This window comes from Ctenopharyngodon idella, chromosome 21 (genome assembly GCF_019924925.1).
Source record: "Ctenopharyngodon idella isolate HZGC_01 chromosome 21, HZGC01, whole genome shotgun sequence".
Taxonomy (NCBI): Eukaryota; Metazoa; Chordata; class Actinopteri; order Cypriniformes; family Xenocyprididae; genus Ctenopharyngodon; species Ctenopharyngodon idella.
In genome coordinates this window covers 22383389-22395644 of record NC_067240.1, presented here as the reverse complement: position 1 = coordinate 22395644, position 12256 = coordinate 22383389, and the positions used below count along the sequence as shown (strand labels likewise).

The following is a 12256-nucleotide window of genomic DNA, read 5'->3' as shown; positions in this document are numbered from 1 at the left end:
TTTTTTTCTTTTTTTATTGCTGAAGTAAGAGTGTTGAACTTTCTTCTGCTGCATCCTATTCTTCCGCAATCCAGAATTGCAGCACAGCTGAAAGGTTTGTTTGAGCTGCGCCCTCTACTGTACAGGTGTGAATTTGCCTGAGACTTATTAATTTCACTTATGGTGTGAAAGGGCATTTATATTTGCCCATAATATAACTTTTTTTTAGGTTATTAAAAAAACAAACAAGCAAGCCCAGCCCAAATTAGAAAAAGTAATGTAAAAGTAACATGTCACTTTCTATAAAAAGTAACTAAGTACTGTAACTAGTTACTTTAAGGAGTAACACATTATTGTATCATTACTTTTAAGAGTGACTATCCCCAACACTGCAAATGAGTGTATGTAATGTAATACCAGGTGGTTAATTATTCCAGACAGATGTTTAATAAAAAATTCAAAAGATTTATTTACATTTTTGAGGTGTACACACAAAAAAACAAACAAACAAATCACAAAATTTGTATTAAAAAAAGTTAAAGTGAGTCTGCTCAATTTCGCCTGTGTTCTCTTTCACGACTGTGATCTCTGTGTTTGACAAACCCTCGGTCATTACCTCTGTCTCGCTCCCTTCTGTCTCTATCTCTCTCTCGTTCCCGGTCTCTTTCAGGTTCCCTTTCTTTCTCACGCTCTCTGTCTCGTTCCCTCTCTCGTTCCCCATTTCTCTCTCTATCACCCCTTCTTCCTCTGTCTCTTTCTCTGTCCCCCTCCCTGTCTCGCTGTCGAGTGTCTTCGTGTCTTTTGTCCTCTCTGTTTCTATCTGTCTTTTTGTCTTCTTCTCTATCCCTGTCTCGCTCGCCTTTTGAATCTTTGAATCGGTCCATCTCATCTGCTCTGTCTTGTGGATTCCTGGAATCTTGTCCTGGTCTATCCCTTCTGCTTCCTGCCAATCCTTTCACAGCATACTTCTCATATGCCGTGTCCTCCTTCTCTTTCTTCACTCTGACAGGGGAAGACGTTAACGTCTCAGTCCGTGCCTCATGTTTCTCTTCCTTTAGCAGCTTTTTCTTCTCTTTCTTCTCCTTCTTCTTTTTCTTTTTCTCCTTTTTATCTGAAGTATAACAATATTAAAAATTAGCCAATCAATTATTAAAGGGTTAGTTCACCCAAAAATGAAAATTCTGTCAGCTGCCATTCTGACGCAGAACCTGGAAGCGCTGAATGTAAATAGTGTACAAGAATGACACAGAAGAGAAGATATTGTTGAATAAAGTTACTTTTGTTTTGTTTTTGCACACAAAATGTATTCTCATCACTTCATAACATTAAGGTTGAACCACTGCAGTCACGTCGACTTTTTTAACGATGTCTTTAGTACCTTTCTGGACCTTGAAAGTGGTGGTTAAATTGCTGTCTATAGAGGAGATTTCAATTATCTCAGATTTCATCAAAAATATCTTAATTTGTGTTCCGAAGATGAACGAAGGTCTTACGGATATGGAACGAAGTAATTAATGACAGAATTTAAATTTTGGGGTGAACTAACCCTTTAAATAAATTTTGAAAAAAACATTAAACCAACAAAAAAAAAAAAAATGGTTTATTAAATAAAGAATTGCCTCTTGAAATAATGACATATCAACTGTAGTTACATTTACTAGGGGTGTAACGGTATTCGTCCCAAACTGTCACGGTTTGGTGCATACAATCAGACGACAAATACAGTCAGTCACAGGCGATCCACACTCCAATCCAGTAATGCAACGCTGTTTGCTAACCGCCACAACAGGAAAAAGTGCAGAAGAAGAAAAGATGATCTATGCATAGATATGTTTACGTGTAGTAATCTCTCAACCAGTGTTTCAACCATGGAAAGACATCAATAAAACAGCTTGAGAATAATCACATAGCATTACATTTACCTCAGGTAATTCATTTAGTGTCCACAGCATATTAGTTCACTAGAGAAATGAAGCCTAGAGAGTAGCATTTCACTAAATATGTACACTATAAGAGCTTATATATTTATTATATTTGCTTTACCTTTTAGTAATGTCTTAATTATCCATTTACGTTTAAATAAATTTGTCATGAAAACAAGTTATGACAGTGACTGTGTAAATGATCATATTTCAAAAATGAACTGGAGTAGAAAAATAATTGAAAAATAATTTAATAATTAGATTTAGACGTTCATGTAAAACCTGCCTTGTGTGCATTTACGTTTTTTTTTTTTTTTTTTTTTGATTATTATATCTAAAAATAAATAGCAACTGAATGTAATAGTTTGGGATCTGTTGTTAATTGTAACCTTTAATATTATATTAATGTGTAAGAAAGGACTCCCTGTATATAGTTTACAGCATTAGCTGAGTTTTTTTGTCTTTAAGAAAATGTTTATTTAAATAAATCAATTATAATTGAGACACAATTTGAGACACATCAATAAACCACTGTTTAAAAGAAGCAATTTTATATTTATTTTTCTCCCCCTTGCTGTACTGAACCAGTACCAAACCGTGACTTCAATACCAAGGCACGTACCGAAACGTCATGCTTTTGTACCGTTACACCCTGTTAAACATTTTTACTGAACAGATACAGCCTCTTCTCACCTTTTTTTTGTTTTTTCACAGGTACAGCATAATCTTCCTCAGACTCGGACTCAGAGAAGAAAGGTGGGGGCACACTGGGAGCGCATCCCTCCTCTCGCAAACGTTTAGTGATATCATCGATGTCATCTGTGTCCTTTGGTGGTCGATAATTTGCAACATGGTCCACACGTATGGTTCGGCCCTTAATCTGTAGAGCAGAAAAACAATTCAAAAAGAAAAAAAAAAACATATATATGACACATCAAAAATGTAAAAAAAAAAAAAAAAAAAAAAAAAAAAGTAATATATGGCAATAAGTAAAAAATCGTATTCAGTTATATAAATAACAATAAATAGCATATTCCATTAGTACACACACAAATTAGTAAGTGACTGGAAAAGCCCTTCACCTTGATTCCATTAAAGTTATCCACAGCCAGAATGGTGCTCCTTTGATCTTCATAACACAGGAAGCAGAATCCTTTGGATTTGCCCGTCTTCTTATCTCGCACCAAGTTGATGTTGGCAATCTCTCCGTACCTGAGGTGCACAGAGGAAGATTAAGCTTCACTAGGAGAAAAAACATAAGTACTGCAAGAAGATGTGTTTAAAATTTGAGCAATTAGGACTTACTGAGAGAAAACACAGATGATGTCTCCTTCTGTCAGCTCATATGGAAATCCACCTGCAGATTACAACATATTGACATACAAAGCTGAACAGGTCAGCATTTACCTAAAATAAGTGATAAATAAATACAGAATTTATAAAACAAGAAGATATTATGCAATTAGCTTTAGTCTGGCAAATTAATGTGAGTAATTAATATACATCACTTTCTAATTTTACAAGGTCAAATCAGCATTACTGTGCACAGTGTACCAGCATGGTCTTTCTGCGATCATACCATTGTCTACTGAAGTACATGTTTAGTGAAAGAGTTAAATGCTGCCACCATCTGGCAGAGTGCAAATATAATCTATCCAAAGAGCATTTTCAATAGTGCCCTAAAATGGAGCATTGCCTCTGCCACAGACCCCGATATGACCATCCTGGTGCGAGGGACGCCCATTTTAAAATTTAAAAGGCAGCTATATATTTTCATGTATAAAGACACAATTTATACTGTGAAAAATTTATATTATAAATATGCATAAAATGTTATTTAGAAAATATTTAGCTTGTGTTATGTTGCCATGTTTTTTATGCTCACTATAGTAGTGTATGGTTAGATGTACTATTTATTTATTTATTTAAATCAACATTATTTATTAACATAATTATTTATTATTTTAATATTTTTATGTATTTTATTTAAATTATTTATTTAGTACGATAGTTTGATCTTTTTATGATTTATTTTTACATTTTTAACAGTCTCTTTAAATCAATTTATTATTACTTATTATTTTAATCTTTTTTATGTATTTTATTAAAATTATTTATTTATTTAGTATGATAGTTTGATCTTTATTATTTATTTATTTTTACACTGTCTTTCTCTAAATCAATTTATTATTATTCTATTATTATTTTAAAATGTGCTTTTGTATTTTATTGAAATTATTTATTTATTTATTTAGTATCATAGTTTAATCTTTTTTTAATTATTTATTTATTTTTACACTAAACCTTCCCATGGACCCCCTAGCATTCCCTTGGCACCCTGGGGCCCAGTTTGAAAACCCCTGGTCTAGGTACACAGCCACAATGTTATAATTTAATAGTGTTAACCAGCCACTTACCGATGAAGACCCAGGCGCTGTCTTTATAGACTGAATGCCAGGACACACTGTCTTTGACACCCAGTTCAGCCTCTTTTTCATTCAGTTCATTGATGAGTTTCACTTTGGTGAGCGGACTACATTGAAGTAAAGATATGCACAGACAGATAATGACCATATATTTACATTATATATCTTATTTAGTACAATATATATTGTCTCTAATGATGTTTATTATTCAGTTGTGGTGTCTGCATGAAGATATCAGAATTATTTATGATTCCTCAATTAGGATCACTTTTGACTACTTGAAAAAAAAAAAAAATCTTCAAAGTATGTCAGCTGTATTCAAACATTTTATCGCAAATATCCATTTATGGTAACACGGTATCCTCCAATTATGTAATAACTGTCACGCTGTATGCCATTTTAATGTTTGACACATTACAATTTCTTGTTATTTGTCAGTGTCCTATAAATTGTTAAAAAAAATAATTGAATCGAGACTAAAAAAGTAGTAGGCTATACTTTCATGTTTTACTAGATGAATATTTAGCTTTTAGCTACTGCTGCAAAAACTGAGGCTAGTTGTTTAGCTTTCACCTTTAGCTACATTTCCTTTTCCATGACTGAGGGGTCTAGTAATATATTAGACTAATATATATTTAAAAAAAAAAACACATGACAACAAATTTAAGAGAGATATTTCAATTAAATTAAATTTCAACGCATCACTTACTTCATTGTGATGAAGTCGCAGTCATTCCGGAAGGATTTAGTTCCGCTAGCGATTTTCGCATTTTGCACGTGGTACTATTTTTTCCGGGTTAATGAAAAGGACTGTGGGATATGTAGTTGACTGTAGTTAAACTCAAATTTCTCCTTCAGCTTTAATTGTGTTTGTAACTTAAAGTGTATTTTTTTCATAGTCTACTGTACAACGAGTTTTAAGGCTCAAGAACTTATGAACATATGAAGCATACACTGATAGTTTTATTGGCATAGTAAAAATCACCAAGACATTAGTAGGCGTAACACTATATAGCCTACACATGCATAACCTTTACATAGGCTATATGTAGGCTATACACAATTTAAAGGAGTACAACAATAAATGGTCAACAATAAAATAAATTTAATGATAGCATTTAAATAAAAGTAGAAATAACATTGAAATATCATAACAGGACTTCACAGGGGTTTTGAAACTTTTTAATACCAAGAACCCACAAATCCCCTTTTGTGGAGGACCATTAGCAGATATATATTTATGTAGTCCCATTTATATGGTGGGAGGAAAAATAGTGAAAAATGGGTGAAAAAAAAAAAAAAAAAGACAACAAGTTTTGGTCAATATTAAATAATTTCCTTTAATTTTGTCATTGTCCTAAAGCCAAAGCAAATATTAAAATATCATCTGGTAAATATATTTATATTAAGATATTTAAGCATGTTTCTTTTTCTTCCTTTTTTTTTTACCACCAATGTTAGATATAGTCAAGTCATCTTCATTTATATAGCGCTTTTCACAATATATATTGTTTCAAAGCAGCTTCACAGTGACAATAGAAAAATTCGGTAACATTTTATTTTAGGGTATTTTAACTAGTTGCTTATTAGCATGCATATTACTAGAATATTAGCTGCTTATTAGTAATTAATAAGAACATATTAATGCCTTATTCTGCATGACCTTATTCTACATTCTTAATCCTACCCAATACCTAAACTTAACAACTAACTTGCTAACAGATTAATAAGCGGTAAATTATGAGTTTATTGAGGGAAAAGTCGTAGTTAATAGTGAATACATGTTCCCTATACTAAAGTGTTACCAAAAATTCTTATCAAGCTAAAGTTGGTTTTCAATTGAATCACTTCCGTTGTAAAAATTGTTAATTATTACTTTAGGGGCCGCTTAAATGTCACCTTTCCTACTGAAAACCGAATACCTTTAATGCATTCTTGCCATTCATTCACGTTTAGTCTATAGGTTTGCATGTTTGAGTGTATGTGCACAGAAGCTTGGTCTTTTTAAAAAAAATAATAATAATATTTGCCAAATTACTTTACTGGTCCGCATAATACAGAAAATTAGTTGTGTCCGCTGATCTATGCGAACTGGAATAATTTGATAATGTGTTGTCTATACATAGGAAAAGGACAGGGAAGGGGGCCTTCGCAGGGGATAGTTTAGTTGAAATGTCAGGGCTGCGTTATCATCATGTCTAGATGCAGGTCCTTCATCCCATCTGGATACGGCCTGGATCTGGCAGGCTGCGGCAAACCTCGGGATAAACAGAGAAAGACTAATATTAGCGTAGACGCCATTCTTCTTATGATGTAGCGAGTACATCAGGTGTTATGGGAAGTGTACCCGGTTCTGGCTGACCTAATCTATGCAGCCTAACAATGTACATGATTTGAATTATAGAAGTAGATAATGTATTATATGTATGCAAGTTTAAACAGATGTGTTTTTAGTCTAGATTTAAACTGACAGAGTGTGTCTGCTTCCCAAACAATGATAGGATGACTGTTCCAAAGTTTAGGTGCTAAATAGGAAAAGGATTTGCCGCCTGCAGTTGATTTTGATATTCTAGATATTATCAACTGTCCAGAATTCTGAGATCGCAATAGACGTGAAGGACTATAATGCATTAAGAGCTCCCTCAGGTACTGGGGAGCTAAACCATTTAGTGCTTTGTAAGTAAGTAGCAAGATTTTAAAATCTATACGATGTTTAATAGGGAGCCAATGCAGTGTTAACAGAACCAGGCTAATATGGTAATACTTCCTGGTTCTAATAAGAACTCTAGCTGCTGCGTTTTGGACCAGTTGTAGTTTGTTTAACAAGCGAGCGGAACAACCACCCAGTAGAGCATTACAGTAATCTAGCCTTGAGGTCATGAATGCATGAACTAACTGTTCCGCATTTGTCATTGAGAGCATATGTCGTAGTTTAGATATATTTTTAAGATGGAAGAATGCGGTTTTACAGATGCTAGAAACATGGCTTTCAAATGAAAGATTGGTATCAAAGAGCACACCCAGGTTCCTAACTGATGACGAAGACTTAACAGAGCAGCCATCAAGTGTTAGACAGTATTCTAGGTTATTACGTGAAGAAGTTTTTGGTCCAAAAATTAGGATCTCTGTTTTTTCTGAATTTAGTAGTAAGAAATTACTGGTCATCCAATTTTTTATGTCAGCTATGCATTCCTTTAATTTTGTGAATTGGTAAGTTTCGTCAGGGCGCGAAGAAATATAGAGCTGAATATCATCAGCGTAACAGTGACACTAACGCCATGCTTCCTAATGATATCTCCCAAGGGTAGCATGAACAGAGTGAAAAGCAACGGTCCTTGTATTGAGCCTTGTGGTACTCCATATTGAACTTGTTATCAATATAACATCTCTTCGTTTACTACTACAAACTGATAAAGGTCAGATAAGTAATATTTGAACCATGCCAATGCAATTCCACTAATGCCAACATAATTTTCAAGTCTATGCAAAAGAATATTGTGGTCGATAGTGTCAAAAGCAGCACTGAGATCTAGTAACACTAATAGAGAGACACAACCACGATCGGATGATAAGAGCAAATCATTTGTAACTCTAATGAGAGCAGTCTCAGTACTATGACACGGTCTAAATCCTGACTGGAAATCCTCACAGATAATTTCTTTCTAAAAAATGGTTATAATTTTCTCTCTAATATGGTCAATTTTACAAGTAAAGAAGTTCATAAAGTCATTACTGCTGTGCTGTTTGGAAACATCAGAGGTTGAAGCTCTATTTCTTGTTAATTTAGCCACTGTATCAAATAAATACCTAGGGTTGTGTTTGTTTTCTTCTAAGAGATTTAAAAAAAAAAAAAAAAAAAAAGTAAATCTAGCATTTTTTAAGGCCTTTCTGTACTCAATCATTCTCTCTCTCCACGAAATGCTAAAAACTTCTAGTTTTGTTTTCTTCCAGCAGCGCTCCATTTTTCTGTATGAAAATATAGCCTACAAGAAGAGAAATATATTCAATTAAATTGTATTTGCAATGTATGAATAGTGCTGCTCACAATGAACATTACACAAAATCAGTTTTACAGAGAATATTGCCTTAATAACCAGAGATCTTATTATAATAAAGGGGTTCTGAGTCTGGTATTACCTCAAGTGGGCAAGCTGACAATAATGATGAGAAACCACCTAGAAGGATACAACACAAATACAAACGATTCTTAAATTATAATATAAAGTAATATGTTTACTACTTATTGCTAAAATTATGTGGTTGTCAACAGAAAGTCCTTAAAGAAGAATGTAGTTTTCAAATTGTCAAATAATCGTCAAATTTGCTACAAAAAAAATGTTGTAATAAAATATCAAATTAATATTGTTAGTAATTCTATTTCCTCTTCATTTTGTGTGCAGAGGGGGCACAATGTCTTAATTCTTTAGCAGATGTTTGCTAGCTAAAATCTAATACTGCTACAAATAAACATTCAGTTTGTATAATAGTTCATTACACTCTTTCTGTAAACCGGACTTCCTTTTCCATTGATTTTTTTCTGTATCGCCAAAATTACATTTATTTGTGAATATATAATGAATGACAAAAACATACTGTTCTGTTGAATATATATGAATTTAATCTATATTACAGTCATATATTTTACAATTGGAAAAAAAAACAAAAAAAAAAAACAAAAACAAGATGAAACAGGGAACTAAGTGCTAGGTATATTTTGAATGTAATGTGTTCATTGCAGGTGGAAATGTTAGGCAAATAAAGTCGTCTGTTTTATTTGGACATATACACTGGGCTCCACATCCATTAAGGTATGAAGTATTTGTCAAAGACCTTTTACAGTTTCCTATGACCAGAGGACTAAAAGGACATTCCCATTCTATTGGAAATATTTTCTGGATGTTGTTCAGGAATTGTGACAGACCTACTATGATTCACTGGAGTGGCTAGCATCTTGTCATGAAATACGACTACCTGAGCGACATTCGGGTGGTCTGAGGGGTACCTGTCCGTTGTCTCGGAGTGTGTCACACAACACAATACAACTTTAATATGAGCGAAGAGCTCGCAGATCTTGTTCCTCACCTCTTGCTGCCAGCAGGCGTAGACGAGGGGATTGATAAGTGAGTTTGAGAGTCCCAGAAGCCAGAGATGGTTCTCCAAAAAGTAATAAAGCTTACAGTCTGGACATGACGCCTGCACAATACTGACCACAAAAAAGGGGCACCAGCAGAGAGTGAAGCAGCCAACCAGCATGGCAACAGTCCGCAGGGCTTTTACGTGACCCCAGTAGCGGCTAGATGATAGAAAGCGTGTACCTGACTGCTGGGCACGGATGCGCTTCTGGTGGCCACAGGCGATTTTTAGGATGTCCATATAGAAATAGATGAAGACAGAGAGTAGTGGGAAGAAAAACAGGCAGAAGACCACAATGATGCTCTTGGGCTCTATGACGGAGAAGAATGTGCAGACCTTGTGATAGTCTTCTTTCTGCAACGGTTTCAAAACACTGGGCGAAAATCCCACAATCAATGAGATGAGCCAGACAGGGACCAGAGCCCCAGCAATCATCTTCTCATTCATTAGCTGTGAATAGCGCAGTGGCAACTTTATAGCCATGTAGCGGTCCAGTGAGATCAAGAACATGGTTAGGATGGAGGCTGCAGAGGGTGCGATGATAAAGGTCATGCGCAACAAACAAAGGCCCTTCTCCATGGAGGCCGTTGTTCCTTCGAGAGCATCAGTGGCAATGCCAGTGATGGCCATGCCAACTAGGATGTCCGCAATGGATAGATTTAAAACAAAACACCAACTCTGGCAGCCCCTTTTGCGGATAAGCAAGACCAGGGCAATGGCGACTAGAAGGTTGGTAGAGATGATCAAAATGGATCCTACACTAAGAATATAGCCGATGGTCACTACTACTCTTTCTGTCATGGCAGGGGTTGTGAGCTCAGGACTGGCTGATGTCACTCTGTTCTCCCTCATAGTTTCCAGGGAAATCTCCTGAGACATGTTGAAAGCGATTATTGTTGCATCAAATGTCTCACTTCATTTCAAAGTTGAGACTTTAAACAGACCAAGATACTGAAGATTTTAAGAGGAGGAAATGGACACAAGGATGTAGATTTTTCTTTGCTCCCATTGGGAAAAGCAAATCTTTGGCTGCTGTAGTTCCGTTTGTCCGACCCTTGTTCTGTCTGGCTGTTATCCAGGTCCCATAAGAGCATGCTTCCTCCTGGAAGCGTCTATATCCATGAGCATTCGATTATGATGAACCTAACCTTACTGAAGTACAAAGACAATGCTGATCTGTTGATGAAATCTTTATCCTTGGCTTTTCATTAAAAAAAAATTCATTAAGGATACTATTCGATTTCCAGATGTTTAAAAGTGTTCCTTGCCCGAAACAGCAACGAGAAGCAGATGAACTCTATTCCAGCTGATAAAAAAATGTCCAGAACAAGGATTTCAAGTGAGTAGTCATTCTTGCATCTCTCATATTTGGTTGGCTTTAGGATGAACACAAAAGATGAGAGCTTTGTGATGTGCCAATGTCCGCAAATCTGAGATGTCTCTCTACCAGCATGGAATCAGTCTACTAACTCTGAACAAACAAAAAGGGGGAAGAGAAACTGATGAACACAGAGAGAGGTTTGGGTTTGGAGAGTGGGCTGGGAGGTGGGTGGATGCTAACTGCATGGCTGTGATTACTCATGAGTGAAAAAAACTCTGAATAAACAGAATTGCTCAAGGGTGATTAAACATTTACCATATCCAAACCATTTTAGATTTTATCATAGGAGCCAGGGTCAATGCACAGATGTATTTTGGGAGCAGGATGAATCAGTTACATTGATTCCGCAATAATGCAGCAACCTCTTCAACTTCCCTCTCAAGTCATGTGAATGAATCAAAGCCCTCAAGTACAATGGGCTTAAAATTACACAACTGGTTTTTAAAAATCTGCACACAGTCATCTATTCTGAGAAGATCTATTAATGACAGTGCTACACAATAAAGCCACACAATAAACACAATAAAGACTCCCACCGGCCAACAATGTGGTGATGTTATTCATCCCTACTAGACTTTTCACTGCTATTGAAAGTGGATTTTGGTCAGCAGTTGTTGTGCCCACTGCTATGCTCTGCCCACAGAAAGCTCTTGGATTCAATTTGTGCAGAACTGTGCCTACCCCACACCTCCACATCACTGCCTATCTTCACCTTGAGCTGGATAAATAAGGAACATCTTGAGCTCTTTGAAAGGAATACTGAAGATTCTTCAGGTTGTTTAGAGCACTGGGAAGATGTCTTTAAAGCGGAGACTGCTTTCCATGTTGTTGTGCTGTGCGTACTGCGTGGCGTCACTCTTTTGCCTTCACCCGGACAGAAACAACTGTGTCTCGAATGGTGCCCGGTGAGTTTCAAGGCCACCATAAACCATAAAGGCCACAGAGAAACGATTTAAAATAGATCTAATCTTAATTTTCAAACAATTAAAGGGATATTTTGCACAAAACTTGAACATAAAGGAAGAAACTTTGAAGAACTGTTCTTTTTTTGTCCATACGTTGAAAGAATTTCATTGTATGAACAAAACAAAAGACACTGAGGCATTTTTTAAAATATCGGTAACACTTTACAATAAAATAAAAATCCAGCTGTTCATTGTTTGTTCATGTTAGTTCACAGTGCATTAACTTATGTTAACAAATACAACATTTGATTTCCATAATGTATTGGTAAATGTTGAAATTAACATTAACTAAGCTTAATAAATGCTGTAGAAGTAGTAGTAGAAGTATTGTTCATTCTTAGTTCATGTTAACTAAAGTAGTTAACTAATCTTAACCTTATTGTAAAATGTTACCAAAATATCTCCTTCTGTCTTTAAGTGATAGATGTTTGTAACAACTTGAGAGTCAGC

The 12256-nt window shown here is 35.3% G+C and overlaps 2 protein-coding genes across 3 annotated transcripts; both read right to left on the bottom strand.

Annotated features, from left to right (window-relative positions):
* Positions 1-423: 423 nt before the first annotated feature.
* Positions 424-5162, bottom strand: rbmx2 (RNA binding motif protein X-linked 2). The gene is made up of 6 exons (XM_051878182.1): positions 5037-5162; positions 4319-4434; positions 3207-3258; positions 2984-3113; positions 2595-2781; positions 424-1090 (listed from the first exon to the last, which is right to left on the bottom strand). The coding sequence occupies exons 1-6, from the start codon at positions 5039-5041 to the stop codon at positions 531-533; spliced, it is 1050 nt and encodes a 349-aa protein (XP_051734142.1). The 5' UTR covers positions 5042-5162; the 3' UTR covers positions 424-530.
* Positions 5163-5289: 127 nt separating this feature from the next.
* Positions 5290-11003, bottom strand: LOC127503937 (glucose-dependent insulinotropic receptor). Of its 2 annotated transcripts, none has more exons than XM_051878180.1 (3): positions 9410-11003; positions 8465-8502; positions 5290-6585 (listed from the first exon to the last, which is right to left on the bottom strand). In XM_051878180.1, the coding sequence occupies exons 1-3, from the start codon at positions 10337-10339 to the stop codon at positions 6444-6446; spliced, it is 1110 nt and encodes a 369-aa protein (XP_051734140.1). In that variant the 5' UTR covers positions 10340-11003; the 3' UTR covers positions 5290-6443. The 2 variants fall into 2 exon arrangements, with proteins under 2 accessions (XP_051734140.1, XP_051734141.1); XM_051878181.1 differs by lacking the exon at positions 5290-6585 and adding an exon at positions 8165-8310.
* Between the last annotated feature and the right edge of the window lie 1253 nt (positions 11004-12256).

Coding starts and splice junctions, on each gene's coding strand:
- rbmx2 (XM_051878182.1), bottom strand. Junction 3,259..4,318: donor CAGCGCCTGGGTCTTCATCG/GTAAGTGGCTGG, acceptor TGTAATCTGCAG/GTGGATTTCCATATGAGCTG. Junction 2,782..2,983: donor ATAACTTTAATGGAATCAAG/GTGAAGGGCTTT, acceptor TCTGCTCTACAG/ATTAAGGGCCGAACCATACG.
- LOC127503937 (XM_051878180.1), bottom strand. CDS start 10,339: ATGTCTCAGGAGATTTCCCTGGAAACTATGAGGGAGAACAGAGTGACA. Junction 8,503..9,409: donor ACGCCTGCTGGCAGCAAGAG/GTGAGGAACAAG, acceptor GTATCCTTCTAG/GTGGTTTCTCATCATTATTG. Junction 6,586..8,464: donor TGTCAGCTTGCCCACTTGAG/GTAATACCAGAC, acceptor GTTTATCCCGAG/GTTTGCCGCAGCCTGCCAGA.